The 17159-nt window shown below is 38.0% G+C and overlaps 1 protein-coding gene across 1 annotated transcript; it reads left to right on the top strand.

Moving 5' to 3' along the window:
- Positions 1–1802: 1802 nt before the first annotated feature.
- LOC117315233 (mucin-2-like) lies at positions 1803–14872 on the top strand. Its single transcript, XM_033869379.1, has 6 exons — positions 1803–2046; positions 2975–3103; positions 3396–4586; positions 5401–9666; positions 12442–12514; positions 14270–14872. The coding sequence occupies exons 1-6, from the start codon at positions 1803–1805 to the stop codon at positions 14664–14666; spliced, it is 6300 nt and encodes a 2099-aa protein (XP_033725270.1). The 3' UTR covers positions 14667–14872.
- The last annotated feature ends 2287 nt before the right edge of the window (positions 14873–17159 follow it).

Here is a 17159-nt window from a genome sequence, read left to right as displayed (position 1 = left end):
AATATACGGACTGCGTGTTATTTATATTCGTCGTTATGTAATGTTTTTTTCTCTTATCTATTTAATATGTTTTCTGCAGCTTCGTGTACATGTACTCCCAAGTAACTTCGTCATATCATTGGATAGCTCTTTCTGGAAACGAAAAGGTTATCTTCCGTAATGGAATACGGACAACGAACAAATATATTTGTCAAACAAAGTCAGGTAAGTGATCTTGGCGTCTCTAGCCACGTTAAGTATCATGGAACGGTAGATTGAATTTGGATTTTAAGCATATATACTAGGTACTAATATATAAAAAAAACTTCCAAAGGATCCAAGAGCATTGGTAAGGGGCAGCGGTGAAGTCTCCCGAAACTTTATATATACCACTAAACCTCCATCTATAGGTAGCGAATTCGAAACCCACATGGGGCAGTTGCCTGGTACTGACCCTAAGTACAATGTAGGCGTTTTTCTCAGCGGGGTGAAGTTAGCAGCGGATTCGTTATTGGGGATTCGAATAACGAATCCGCTGCCAGTGGTGGTGGGGGGAGGGGGTATAGAGGAGGATATCTAACATTGTATTCAGTAATACCAAATATGTTTCACGAGAGCGGCTTATATTTTGATATTTTTGAAAAACATATTCGCAACATGAGTGAAATATATTTGGTATTACTGAAGATACTGTTAGATATTCTGTTTATTACATTTTATAGCAAAATAGACCGAGGCAGCTCATTCTCTCCCAGAATCCATTGCGGTCCCTTGTCAACGGTTTGTTTTTGTTTAACGTCCTATTAACAGCCAGGGTCATTTAAGGACGTGCCAGGTTTTGGAGGTGGAGGAAAGCCGGAGTACCCGGAGAAAAACCACCGGCCTACGGTCAGTACCTGGCAACTGCCCCACGTAGGTTTCGAACTCGCAACCCAGTGGTGGAGGGCTAGTGATAAAGTGTCGGTACACCTTAACCACTCGGCCACCGCGGCCCCTCCTTGTCAGCGGCTCACAAATATACGCCAAATCGTGACGTTATGTATTCTATCTTGTATTATAACGTCATATAACATCAAATCTTTATTTTCCGCATTGTCGTTTGTAAACAGTGTTCTGATTAGTCAAATCATAAAAAGTGATTTGTTTCACTAGTGAAAAATATCACTTTGATAGAATTGATAATTCTCGATATTTCACTGGTAAAAATGTAATGAATAGTGTTACCCGTGTCCGTCCCGTCCCGCTTCAATATTAAACTAGCATATCTATATAACTATAAAGGTGATCGTCATCAAAATTTGTTCACATAACAAACATGATGTCTACTTGCGCAGCTTATCCTTTTTTACCGGATCAAACATCCATTATTCGAATCCCCAATCTGCTACTGGCAGAGATTCGTATTTCGAATCCCCAATGCTGATGGCAGCGGATCCCTCAGCCCGCTGTTTTAGTCCAGGTATTTCGGCTTTCATCTACTTCCATCGCACGTCCTTAAATTTTCCTGACTGTTAATAGGTGATTAAACAAAATTGTTGAACAATTGTTTTGGATATATATGATTGAAAATTAGTATTTGTTGAGAAAGTATGCCTCATGGGCCTGATTTTATCAAACGAATTCACACTACCATTCTTGCGTCTAGACCTGAAATCATAGATAATGGAACATTTACTTACATGCTACCTAACAAAAACAAGAATGTTGAATGTTTTTTCTTGCCTTGTCATTTTTAGATATATTTCTAACATTTTTTTACAGTCAAGAATTGCAATTTCAAGTCATGTACGTCGAGTAGTGGAGTATGCTTGCTTCATAACGGAATGTGTTATTACTTTGGCGGGAACACATACAGTTCTACATACGATGGTATCACCTGGAGACAGGCAGAAACAAGTTGTAAAGATCAAGAGTTGAAGATTGGAACCAATGATAAACACTTAGCAATAATCAAAGACAATAGCACAGAACAAGCAATAAAGAAGTATTTATTGGAACATAGAAATTTGAACGGGAATTACTGGTTAGGTGCCACACTGAATGGCACACAGTGGATATGGCCATCAGGTAAGAACATCTTATTATTATTATTATTATTATTATAACTTAGTTTAAACTGTGTTTTATTTTTCAATTTCCATTTAACAATGTATATACAACCTATAAATTATACAAAAAGAAATCAGAAACAAGTGTCCAGTTAGAGTAGTTTTGGTGCAGGTGCGTGCGTGCGTGCGAGCTTGCGTGCGTGCGTGAGTGCGCCCGTCCGCCTTCTGTGAGACCCTTGTGTACACGATCTCATGAACCCTTGGGCATATTTAGTTGATATTTACACAATACGATAACACCCATATGTTCTAGTTTAGATTTTGATGGTCATCAGTTTATGTTAAAGGTCCAAAGATTTCGTACACATTGTCTCATAAACCCATGAACAGATTACGTTTATATTCTCATCAAAGCATTGCACAGTCCAATTTTACACCCGAGAAAATGTTGGTGGTCATAAGTCACAGGTCACGCTTGACTACTAATACAACAGCTTTTGTACAAGATATATCTTTCGAGCCCCTGGACATGTTTAGTTCATATTCACACAATAACATCACATCAAGTGGTCATTTTGTTAAAAAAACCTCATTGATGCGAATTTATATTTTAATTTGTCAGTTACATTTTGACTTTAAACTGAGCTATCTCTATAGAGCAGTGATCCTAATCGAATCAGTCTCATTTAGTTCTGTAATTATGTAAAATTAATATAATCAATCTTGCTATAGTTGCAATTGCAACCGACATATTTGTCTCATTTAAGTTATTCAATTCATTTACTCAACTTGTTAGAAGCACTTTTATTATTATATATGATATGTTGAAAAAATTTGAACAAATATACTAAATATTTAATAAAAACTCAATACGCACAATGCAGTCAAATTATTTTAACTTTTGATTTGAGATTAATAATAAAAAATACATGACATATTTTTGCTAGGTGTTCCATATGTTCGTCAAATCGATAGTCACCTTACCAATACAACAGACGGGTGTATGGTCAGCAACCTACAGGACAACATAAAACCTAAAGACTGTAGTGAACAGCATCCACTTATTTGTGAATACGGTGAGTATGACCCTTTAACCCTCATCAACTGTATGAATAATTAATTTTGTTATATATGTGATTAAATGCGTTCCGCATCTATAAGATGTGTACTTGATCTCGAAATTTGTATTCACATTCATCCGGGTCTTTTTCTCAAAGAATCCATGTTTTGGCATAAAGTACAACGCACCATTTAAACAGAATACATTATTCACCTTAACCAATCAAAATGACAACGATATCTATCAAATCAATGATATGCTACATTCGTACGTGATTGTAAATGTCTTATGGATATATATATTTCTAGATTTTCAACGACCACAGTCATCATCAGCTAAGCCAATCACAATAACTTATCCTGCAGAAACTTCTGCGAATCCATCTACGACCCTACTTACGTCAAATCAAACGATCAAATTAGTATCATCTACAACAGCAACGCTGACTACACCACCAACCAAATCCCCAATTTCGCCAACAGTTACCTTTACAACTGAAACCACTGTAACAACCACACCTACAACCACAACTTCGCCCTCTTCTAAAACCTCGCCTACAACCAAACCTAAATCCATACCTACAACCATACCTTCACCCTCTCATTCAACCATAACTTCACTCAAACCTACATCCACTCCTACAACCATACTTACACCCTCTCCTAAACTCACACCTACATCTAAACCTACATTCTCTCATGCAACGATACCTTCATCCTCTCCTAAAATCACACCTACAACCATACTTTCACCCTCTCCTAAAATCACACCTACACCAAAACCGACATTCTCTCATACAACCATACCCTCACCCAAACCTAAAATCACATCTACATCCAAACCTTCATCCTCTCCTACAACCAAAACTACATCCTCTCCTAAAATCACATCTACATCCAAACCTTCATCCTCTCCTACAACCATACCCTCACCCTCTCCTAAAATCACATCTACATCCAAACCTAAATCCTCTCCTACAACCATACCTTCATCCTCTCCTAAAACCATACCCTCACCCAAACCTAAAATCACATCTACATCCAAACCTTCATCCTCTCCTACATCCAAACCTACATCCTCTCCTACAGCCAAACATTCACCCTCTCCTAAAATCACACCTACACCAAAACCGTCATCCTCTCCTAAAACTATACCCTCACCCAAACCTAAAATCACATTTACATCCAAACCTACATCCTCTCCTACAACCAAACTTACATCCTCTCCTAAAATCACATCTACATCCAAACCTTCATCCTCTCCTACATCCAAACCTATATCCTCTCCTACAACCAAACCTACATCCTCTCCTAAAATCACATCTACATCCAAACCTTCATCCTCTCCTACAACCATACCTTCATCCTCTCCTACAACCATGCCTTCATCCTCTCCTACATCCAAACCTACATCCTCTCCTAAAATCACATCTACATCCAAACCTTCATTCTCTCCTACAACCAAACCTACATCCTCTCCTAAAATCACATCTACAACCATAACCTTCATCCTCTCCTACAACCAAACCTACATCCTCTCCTAAAATCATACCTTCATCCTCTCCTACAACCATACCCTCACCCAAACCTAAAATCACATCTACATCCAAACCTACATCCTATCCTACAACCAAACCTACATCCTCTCCTAAAATCACATCTACATCCAAACCTTCATCCTCTCCTACATCCTCTCCTACATCCTCTCCTACATCCTCTCCTAAAATCACATCTACATCCAAACCTTCATCCTCTCCTACATCCAAACCTTCATCCTCTCCTACATCCAAACCTTCATCCTCTCCTACATCCAAACCTACATCCTCTCCTACAACCAAACCTACATCCTCTCCTAAAATCACATCTACATCCAAACCTACATCCTCTCCTACAACCAAACCTACATCCTCTCCTAAAATCACATCTACATCCAAACCTACATCCACTTCTACAACCATACCTTCATCCTCTCCTTCAACCAAACCTTCATCCTCTCCTAAAATCACACCTACACCAAAACCGACATTCTCTCATACAACCATACCCTCACCCAAACCTAAAATCACATCTACATCCAAACCTTCATCCTCTCCTACAACCATACCTTCATCCTCTCTTACAACCAAACCCACATCCTCTCCTACAACCAAACCCTCACCCTCTCCTAAAATCACATCTACATCCAAACCTACATCCTCTCCTACAACCATACCTTCATCCTCTCCTAAAACCATACCCTCACCCAAACCTCAAATCACATCTACATCCAAACCTTCATCCTCTCCTACATCCAAACCTACATCCTCTCCTACAGCCAAACCTTCACCCTCTCCTAAAATCACACCTACACCCAAACCGTCATCCTCTCCTAAAACTATACCCTCACCCAAACCTAAAATCACATCTACATCCAAACCTACATCCTCTCCTACATCCAAACCTACATCCTCTCCTACATCCAAACCTTCATCCTCTCCTACATCCAAACCTACATCCTCTACTACAACCAAACCTACATCCTCTCCTAAAATCACATCTACATCCAAACCTTCATCCTCTCCTACATCCTCTCCTACATCCTCTCCTATAACCAAACCTACATCCTCTCCTAAAATCACATCTACATCCAAACCTTCATCCTCTCCTACATCCAAACCTTCATCCTCTCCTACATCCAAACCTTCATCCTCTCCTACATCCAAACCTACATCCTCTCCTACAACCAAACCGTCATCCTCTCCTACAACCAAACCTACATCCTCTCCTAAAATCACATCTACAACCATACCTTCATCCTCTCCTACAACCATGCCTTCATCCTCTCCTTCAACCAAACCTACATCCTCTCCTAAAATCACATCTACATCCTCTCCTAAAATCACATCTACATCCAAACCTACATCCACTTCTACAACCATACCTTTATCCTCTCCTACAACCAAACCTACATCCTCTCCTAAAATCATATCTACATCCAAACCTTCATCCTCTCCTACAACCAAACTTACATCCTCTCCTAAAATCACATCTACATCCAAACCTTCATCCTCTCCTACATCCAAACCTACATCCTCTCCTACAATCAAACCTACATCCTCTCCTACAACCAAACCTACATCCTCTCCTACAACCAAACCTTCATCCTCTCCTACAACCAAACCTACATCCTCTCCTAAAATCACATCTACATCCAAACCTTCATCCTCTCCTACAACCAAACCTACATCCTCTCCTAAAATCACATCTACATCCAAACCTTCATCCTCTCCTACATCCAAACCTACATCCTCTCCTACAACCAAACCTACATCCTCTCCTAAAATCACATCTACATCCAAACCTTCATCCTCTCATACAGCCAAACCTTCATCCTCTCCTTCAACCAAACCTACATCCTCTCCTAAAATCACATCTACATCCAAACCTACATCCACTTCTACAACCATACCTTCATCCTCTCCTTCAACCAAACCTACATCCTCGCCTAAAATCATATCTACATCCAAACCTTCATCCTCTCCTACAACCAAACCTACATCCTCTCCTAAAATCACATCTACATCCAAACCTACATCCACTTCTACAACCAAACCTACATCCTCTCCTACAACCATACCTTCATCCTCTCCTACAACCAAACCTACATCCTCTCCTAAAATCACATCTACATCCAAACCTTCATCCTCTCCTACATCCAAACCTACATCCTCTCCTACAACCAAACCTACATCCTCTCCTAAAATCACATCTACATCCAAACCTTCATCCTCTCCTACAGCCAAACCTTCATCCTCTCCTTCAACCAAACCTACACCCTCTCCTAAAATCACATCTACATCCAAACCTACATCCACTTCTACAACCATACCTTCATCCTCTCCTTCAACCAAACCTACATCCTCTCCTAAAATCACATCTACATCCAAACCTACATCCACTTCTACAACCAAACCTTCATCCTCTCCTACAGCCAAACCTTCATCCTCTCCTTCAACCAAACCTACACCCTCTCCTAAAATCACATCTACATCCAAACCTACATCCTCTCATACAGCCAAACCTTCATCCTCTCCTTCAACCAAACCTACATCCTCTCCTACAACCAAACCTACATCCTCTCCTAAAATCACATCTACATCCAAACCTTCATCCTCTCCTACATCCAAACCTACATCCTCTCCTACAACCAAACCTACATCCTCTCCTAAAATCACATCTACATCCAAACCTTCATCCTCTCCTACAGCCAAACCTTCATCCTCTCCTTCAACCAAACCTACATCCTCTCCTAAAATCACATCTACATCCAAACCTACATCCTCTCATACAGCCAAACCTTCATCCTCTCCTTCAACCAAACCTACATCCTCTCCTACAACCAAACCTACATCCTCTCCTAAAATCACATCTACATCCAAACCTACATCCACTCCTACAATCAAACCTACATCCTCTCCTACAACCAAACCTACATCCTCTCCTACAACCAAACCTTCATCCTCTCCTACAACCAAACCTACATCCTCTCCTAAAATCACATCTACATCCAAACCTTCATCCTCTCCTACAACCAAACCTACATCCTCTCCTAAAATCACATCTACATCCAAACCTTCATCCTCTCCTACATCCAAACCTACATCCTCTCCTACAACCAAACCTACATCCTCTCCTAAAATCACATCTACATCCAAACCTTCATCCTCTCATACAGCCAAACCTTCATCCTCTCCTTCAACCAAACCTACATCCTCTCCTAAAATCACATCTACATCCAAACCTACATCCACTTCTACAACCATACCTTCATCCTCTCCTTCAACCAAACCTACATCCTCTCCTAAAATCATATCTACATCCAAACCTTCATCCTCTCCTACAACCAAACCTACATCCTCTCCTAAAATCACATCTACATCCAAACCTACATCCACTTCTACAACCAAACCTACATCCTCTCCTACAACCATACCTTCATCCTCTCCTACAACCAAACCTACATCCTCTCCTAAAATCACATCTACATCCAAACCTTCATCCTCTCCTACATCCAAACCTACATCCTCTCCTACAACCAAACCTACATCCTCTCCTAAAATCACATCTACATCCAAACCTTCATCCTCTCCTACAGCCAAACCTTCATCCTCTCCTTCAACCAAACCTACACCCTCTCCTAAAATCACATCTACATCCAAACCTACATCCACTTCTACAACCATACCTTCATCCTCTCCTTCAACCAAACCTACATCCTCTCCTAAAATCACATCTACATCCAAACCTACATCCACTTCTACAACCAAACCTTCATCCTCTCCTACAGCCAAACCTTCATCCTCTCCTTCAACCAAACCTACACCCTCTCCTAAAATCACATCTACATCCAAACCTACATCCTCTCATACAGCCAAACCTTCATCCTCTCCTTCAACCAAACCTACATCCTCTCCTAAAATCACATCTACATCCAAACCTACATCCACTTCTACAACCAAACCTTCATCCTCTCCTTCAACCAAACCTACATCCTCTCCTAAAATCATATCTACATCCAAACCTTCATCCTCTCTTACAACCATACCTTCATCCTCTCCTACATCCAAACCTTCATCCTCTCTTACAACCAAACCTACATCCTCTCCTACAACCAAACCTACATCCTCTCCTAAAATCACATCTACATCCAAACCTTCATCCTCTCCTACAACCAAACCTTCATCCTCTCCTACAACCAAACCTACATCCTCTCCTAAAATCACATCTACATCCAAACCTACATCCTCTCCTACATCCAAACCTACATCCTCTCCTACACCCAAACCTTCATCCACTTCTACAACCATACATGTACCTTCATCCTCTCCTACAACCATACCTTCATCCTCTCCTACATCCACACCTACATCTTCTCCTAAAATCACACCTATAACCACACCTAAAATTGCAATTATTGCATTTATCCCTTCAACCACACTTACACTTAAAAGAACAAGTATATTTTCACCTACTAATATACCCACAATTGCATCTACAATATCACCTACAGCCTCAACGACAACTTCATCTTTACCCACAAGTAAAACTACAAGTACAGTTTCACCTACACGCTCAAGTACAAGTACACCCATAAGCACAGATATATATACAATAACAAGTACAACTACAACAACACTTAAAAGTAAAGATACATCTACACTCTCAATTACATTACCAACTACAAATGCAAATACAATCACAAATACAACTACATTTACTTACACACCTTCAACAAAGCCTGCAGTCGCACATACAACTAGCAACACAATTGCAACCACATATATATCTACGCCAGCCACCATCCCTGAACACACACCTACAACTACGCCATCCATGATCCCTGAAAACACATCTACAACTACGCCGGGAATAAAGAACACATTATACACATATACAAGTAGAGTACCAAAGCACACAGAACAACCAATTCGGACACCAATTGAGACAAGAAAATCTTGGAATGTGACATTATCCTCTACCGGTGTGGAATCTACAACCGGTACGATACAGGGCAGAGACGCGATTAATTCCATTAAAATAGGTAAGCTGTGATGTGAACCATTAAACATGTTTTCCATGTTTAATTGAGATATCTTATAACATACAAATATTCAAGTTTAAGCCATTATTTCTTCAAAACATTGAAACAGTAGCTTCAACTATTTGAGAGAGAGAGAGAGAGAGAGAGAGAGAGAGAGAGAGAGAGAGAGAGAGGGGGGGGGGAGGGAGAGAGGATATTTCTGAATTCGATACTTCCTTTTCACCGAACGAAAGTAAATCTATATCACATGGTATTTCTAAATTAAAAGAGATTAGATTTTCTTGCAATCGTATGTAGCCTATCACGGATTATTTTCTCAGTTCCAAAGTCATCGAAGATTTATCATCTTGCCTGATAATAATCTCCCTGGAAGGTAGACATGATGTGACAAATACAAAAAAAAAATTCTATTAGTGTTTTACAAGCATTTTCTACGGAACCACTATTTAGGAAAGTGTCATGCCAGTCACATTGTGACATGAGATTATTTAACTTAACGCAATCGACCAGACCTTATGCTTATACATATACAGATATATAAAAACACGGTAATTCTGTACTGACAATACAACCTTCATGATCACCGGCTGATCTATCAATAGTTATTATACATGAATCAATGCATGATATAGACTCATAAGATAACTATATCTAGCAAACTAGATCCGGTCTGACCTATACGTGTAGGTGCAAGTATTTCATTAAATTATGATAACTTTTATATCTAAGGAAATATGGTTTTGTGTAACAGAGAGCAAGTCTAAATTATGATTGTCAGTAATAACCAGATTAGGTGAAATTTCGAGAGCAATATGTATGGATGCTCGCAGATTATTTCAAAATGGCGTGACCGCATTTTCGGGTCTATATACACAGGCAATGCTCCTTCACGTGAAATTCACATGAAATCCATGTAATTTTCACGTGAAAAGGGCAAATATTGAAATTCACATGAAATTTTTCACGTGAACGAATGTTGCCTGTGTACGGTACAAATAATAAAATTTGCCTCCTGCATTGTAAGTTGTATCGAAATTGCTTCATCACCAGAATGTTCAAGGTTTACTTAACGACTTACTATTAACAAGCTAGTCACATAAACACACAAACACCACCGGCAAAGTTTCTATTTAATCGTAAGGGGAAAGGAATGAACTTTTTTATTGGTTCTCGCAAGAAGGTATTCGAAAGCATACATTTTTTTTATTCTTAAAGTTCAATTTTAAAAGTGTTTAGTTGTGGCTTCATAAGAGAAAAATAAACAGTTAAAAAGTAAATTTTCCCAATCTTATACGACTCCAAATTGTTACCTCCTTTAACGGACTCGATCAAAGGTTACAATAAGAGCCGTCTTTTTTATCATGGAATAAGGACATTCTTTTAACCTATGAACATGTTTTTTTCGACTGAATAATAAACATATTCTATTAGAGACTTACGAAATTATGATATAAATGTGCACTAAAAGATATTTTTGACCATTAGTTCATAAATTCTAATGGATGTTTTAATGTGTCTGTAATGCTATTTAAATGAGATGTTCCACATGTTTGCTTATGTATCAGTTCACAGTACGTGACTGTATATATTCCACATTAACCCTATGGTATCCCACATTAACCCTATGATATTCCACATTAACCCTAAGTTATTCCACATTAACCCTATGATATTCCAAATTAACCCTATGGTATCCCACATTAACCCTATGATATCCCACATTTACCCTATGATATTCCACATTAACCCTATGATATTCCACATTAACCCAATGATATCCCACAATAACCCTATGATATCCCACATTAACCCTATGATATCCCACATTAACCCTATGATATTCCACATTAACCCTATGATATTCCACATTTACCCTATGATATTCCACATTAACCCTATGATATTCCACATTAACCCTATGGTATCCCACATTAACCCTATGATATTCCACATTAACCCTATGATATTCCACATTAACCCTATGATATCCCACATTAACCCTATGATATTCCACATTAACCCTATGGTATCCCACATTAACCCAATGATATCCCACATTAACCCTATGATATTCCACATTAACCTATGATATTCCACATTTACCAAATGATATTCCACATTAACCCTATGATATCCCACATTAACCCTATGATATCCCACATTAACCCTATGATATCCCACATCAACCCTATGATATTCCACATTAACCCAATGGTATCCCACATTAACCCTATGATATTCCACATTAACCCAATGATATTCCACATTAACCCAATGATATCCCACAATAACCCTATGATATTCCACATTGACCCTATGATATCCCACATTAACCCTATGATATCCACATTAACCCTATGATATTCCACATTAACCCTATGATATCCCACATTAACCCTATGATATTCCACATTAACCCTATGATATTCCACGTTAACCCTATGATATCCCACATTAACCCTATGATATCCCACATTAACCCTATGATATTCCACATTAACCCTATGAAATTCCACATTAACCCTATGATATCCCACATTAACCCTATGATATTCCACATTAACCCTATGATATTCCACATTGACCCTATGATATCCCACATTAATCCTATGATATCCCACATTAACCTTATGATATTCCACATTAACCCTATGATATTCCACGTTAACCCTATGATATTCCACATTAATCCTATGATATCCCACATTAACCCTATGATATTCCACATTGACCCTATGATATTCCACATTAACCCTATGATATTCCTTCCGACAGACATACTGATGTACACGGGTGTAGCTATGCTTTGTGTCATCGTTTTGCTGGCAGTATTGGGCTGTATTCTGAGGTAAGTATCTGATGATTCGTAAGAGGCAACTAAATACCGGATCTTATTTTCAAATTTTCAAATAACGGAAGAATGCATGATTAATATATTTTTGTTAAAATTTGTTTATTCAAAATAAATTTGAGCTGACTAAGTACAGTTATATGATTCGATACGTATTTACATATGCTGTCTATGTCGCTACTACATTTACAATTTGCCTCTAAGTTCCCAAAAGTGGTGATCCAGACCATAATAAGGAAATGTTATCAGCAAACAATTTAGGAAGAGTTTCCATGCATTTAATTTATGTATGTATGTATATATGATAAAAGAGTATAGAACCTAATACCGAACCTTTGGGTACGCCGGCATGAGTAGTTTTAACGGAAGAATTGCTATTTCCAACAAAACCTTGCCGTTCACAATTACTGAGATAGTAATTTAAGCAATCTAGAGTTAGCGAGTTCCACTTTCAGTTCATTGTGCCACACACGATCGAACGCATTATTTAGAAATATCGCAAAAAGGCTAAGCACACTGGGTGCAATTGTTTTCTTAAATTTTTCTGATTTGATACATATTTAATTTCCTTCAAACCCATAAAGGATTAATCACAAGTTAATACAACATTACTAAGGCCTTCTTTACAATACATATTACTTCAATTAAGAAATAGCATAATATTATCACAATGAACACCATCTTTATAAAAAAAAACCATAACAACAACAACAACAACAACAACAACACAACAACAACAACAAACATCAATCATATTACCTTTGGCTGGATTTTATATACATTTTTCACACAGTTTATGATAAAATTCTGTAATTTGATGAACACTAGAATGTCAATATTGAAACCAACATTAGTATTTATATATAAGTGAATTTTCAAGAAAATGGATTGATGAAATATTGTACAACTAAACATACACGTAGCCAACGATACTAGTATCCAATATAGCTATAGCTACTGCGGTGTTTTAACATATTATGGAAATTCCACCATGGTCTATAACTTTATTGATAGATAAAGATTAAGAATATACCAGTACTGTCGTTCAGTAGAAAGTGTATGTCGGATATTGTAGCGTCTGTCCTCAGCTCTACCTTTGGAGTGGCAATGGCTGTAACGTCAATAGTAGAGATGGAAACAAAATGATCATATAATATATTTGATTTATCATTATCGGCCATGCATTTTGGTTCGCGAAGCTCCAGATTTTCACCTATTGCAAAATAAATCAGAGAGAGAAAAAAACTTTTCTATTTCATTTTATTCCTCATTCAGCTTTCATATTATTACTTATATAAAATCTACAAATTAAGAGTTAACACAAAGTACATAACTTAAACAATCAAGGGGAAATACAAAAAAAAAGGAAATATTTTTACCGGGAACAGACATTGAGCGCAAAACGCGGTAATCCGTCTATAACAGAAAAAAAACCCCAGCAATTTAAGCATTTTTATCACATCCGATGACAGCATTTTATCACACCCGATGACAGCATTTTATCACACCCGATGACTGAATTTTATCACACCCGATGACAGCATTTTATCACACCCGATGACAGAATTTTATCATACCCGATGACAGCATTTTATCACACCCGATGACAGCATTTTATCACACCCGATGACAGCATTTTATCACACCCGATGACAGCATTTTATCACACCCGATGACAGCATTTTATCACACCTGATGACAGCATTTTTATCACACCTGATGACAGCATTTTTATCACCATTATTATTCCAGGAAGCGTATGAAAAAACATGAAACTACCTCCTACGACGAAATCGAACTCCCTGTGACGTCAGAATGGATCGCAGAAACACAGCGCCATATCTACGATACAATAGATCGTGGGACTTTCTCTCCTGAGCAATGTCGGCCACCTTCACAATACGACAATTTTGACATATCACAAATACACGGCCCAACGACGAAGTTCAACCCTTTGTTTGACTGTGATTTTGGACCTACATATGATTATGACTCTCAGAAGTACAGATATGCTTCGGGCAACGGGCCGCTGTCCGATTATGACGCGGTTTCTTTGGAAGGGACGAACCATCATCAAAGTTTATCCAATGCCAACGTGAGGTCGTTCGGGTTTGAATCGCAATATATGCCCCCTGTTGATTACAGCTGAATACTGACTGTTGTAATACATAGACTCTTAATAAGTTTTATAAGTGTTATGTTACATTATTTGTAGTAATATGCAAGTGTGTATGAATGTTGGCTTTGTTTTTTTTTTGTCATGTGAGCTATCATATGCTGAAAGTTTGAATGAAATTAAAAAAAAAAAAGTCACATTTTTCTGAAAAATATCTTTTAACTTTTTATCTTTAATACGCGCAGGTTAATTGTAAACATATATTGATTTGTAATAGCTATATACAGGTATATTTACACTTGCAAAGTTTTGTCACTATATAACAATACCAGACCGATTTGTTTACCATTCTTGCATGGAAACATTGACCTTTGAACTTGCGTATGAAAATATGACAGGGTATGGGAACTACTTTCGCCAAACACATGGCTTTGTTTACATTTACAATTTAAGTTACAAAGGGCTATTTTTTATTTGAAATCTAACATGTTTGACAATATTAAATATGATCTATCAAAATGTTTTTATTATTTATGTTAATATCATAATAAAAACAGAACTATTTTTTACCGCGGAAAAAAAGTCTCAATTTGTTGTGAAGCGTCACCATTGGCTGTTCTAATAATTGAATCCTCCCACTGTGTCCGACTTTTATATGATTTTTTTTATTTACAAAGAAAAAATATTGTAATCACAAAGACTGATAGAAACAACATCCGTAAGTGTAAAATATAGGGATTGGATTTCACTTTTATGTTAACCATGCTTTTATGGAGCAATTCATCTAAGAATATATTCTAAATGGGGCGCTAGCGCGCGCCCCATAGAATATATTCTTAGAGGAATTGCTCCATAAAAGCATGGTTAACATAAAAGTGAAATCCAATCCCTATGTAGTAGGCTACTAGTAGCTTTCTTTTGAGAATATCTATTGTTAATAATTTCGCGCTTATTTTGTGCCTGAATTCTAATATCCCAAAAGCAACAAGATTCAAAGTACTGAAAGTATGACATCCTGCTATTGACAATGGTGACACATTTGTGTGAAAATAAGGGTGATATACACCTTTCGACAGAAAATATATACTGGAATCCTGTTAACGACAATGGTGACATAGGAAACAATTACGACACATTCGTGTGAATATAAGATTTATATATACAGTGTACCTTTCGACATATAATTTACATTCATGCCATTTCGTGGTTAGAGTCCAGTTTTGAAAAAGTAGTATGCCTTATAATATTAAATCCAAGTCCCATTTTCATTAACGTTCTTTAACTGAATGAAATTCCTAACCTTTTCCCCATAGGAAAGATATTACCGAATTTAACTTAAAACATCTTCGTTAAGGAACATTGCTTAAATTCTGTGATGACTTCCTCGGAAACATCTCAAGTGAGGAAATATGAATGAAACTGGTCCCTTTGGTTCTAAATGTTAAAGTTTTTTTGGGGGAAAATGTACTCCTTCCGTCCTTTTGACAAAGTGAGTTGCCTCTGTCGTCCTCAAAAGGTTCATCAAAATTCACTCCTGCTGAAGATGTGGAAAGAATACAAGCTGAAAAACAACAGACGAAGCTAAGAATAATTCTAAGAAAGGTGACATAAAGACGAAGTAAATATTTTGTGTGATGAATTTTTCTGTATGTTTCCAAAGTTTCCATACAGAAATATCATGGATCGTCTTCCTCTCAATTCTGCCACTAGGGATGTAGAAGGATATCTGGTATAGTGAAGACTTGGACAATGTAATATTTCCGAATGAAGTGAACGATTTTGCCAACAATTTTATTGGAAAAAGTATTATCTAGAAGTCATATAACCGTCAGAAACAAGTTAACACCCCAGATATATGTCAAAGGTCTACTAAGTATTGAATAAAATGGGGTTAATAAAGTGATCTAGGGGTCATATTCTGGGATTAATTCGATGATCAAGAAGTTGGAAACTGGAATTAATTGAGTGATCTAGGGGTTAGTCCCTGGGGTTAATTGATTGATCTAGCGATCTGACCTTGGGATTAATTGTGTGATCTAGCGGTCAGACCCTGGGATTAATTGTGTGATCTAGGGGGTCAGACCCTGGGATTAGTTTGTGATCTCGGGGTCAGACTCTGGGATTAATTGTGTGATCTCGGCGTCAAACCCTGGGATTAATTGTATGATCTAGCGGCCAGATCCCGGGATTAATTGTGTGATCTTGGGGTCAAACCCTGTGGTTAATTCGGTGATCTAGTGGTCAGACCCTGGGATTAATTGTGTGATCTAGCGGCCAGATCCCGGGATTAATTGTGTGATCTCGGGGTCAGACCCTGGGATTAATTGTGTGATCTAGCGGTCAGACCCTGGGATTAATTGTGTGATCTCGGGATCAGACCCTGGGATTAATTGAGTGATCTAGCGGTCAGACCCTGGGGTTAATTGAGTGATATAGGGGTCAGACCCTGGGGTTAATTCGGTGATCTAGGGGTCAGACCCTGGGATTAATTCGGTGATCTAGGGGTCAGTCCCTGGGATTAATTGA

This window comes from Pecten maximus, chromosome 17, assembly GCF_902652985.1.
Source record: "Pecten maximus chromosome 17, xPecMax1.1, whole genome shotgun sequence".
In the NCBI taxonomy this organism is placed as follows: domain Eukaryota; kingdom Metazoa; phylum Mollusca; class Bivalvia; order Pectinida; family Pectinidae; genus Pecten; species Pecten maximus.
This window is presented reverse-complemented; position numbering and strand designations above follow the sequence as displayed.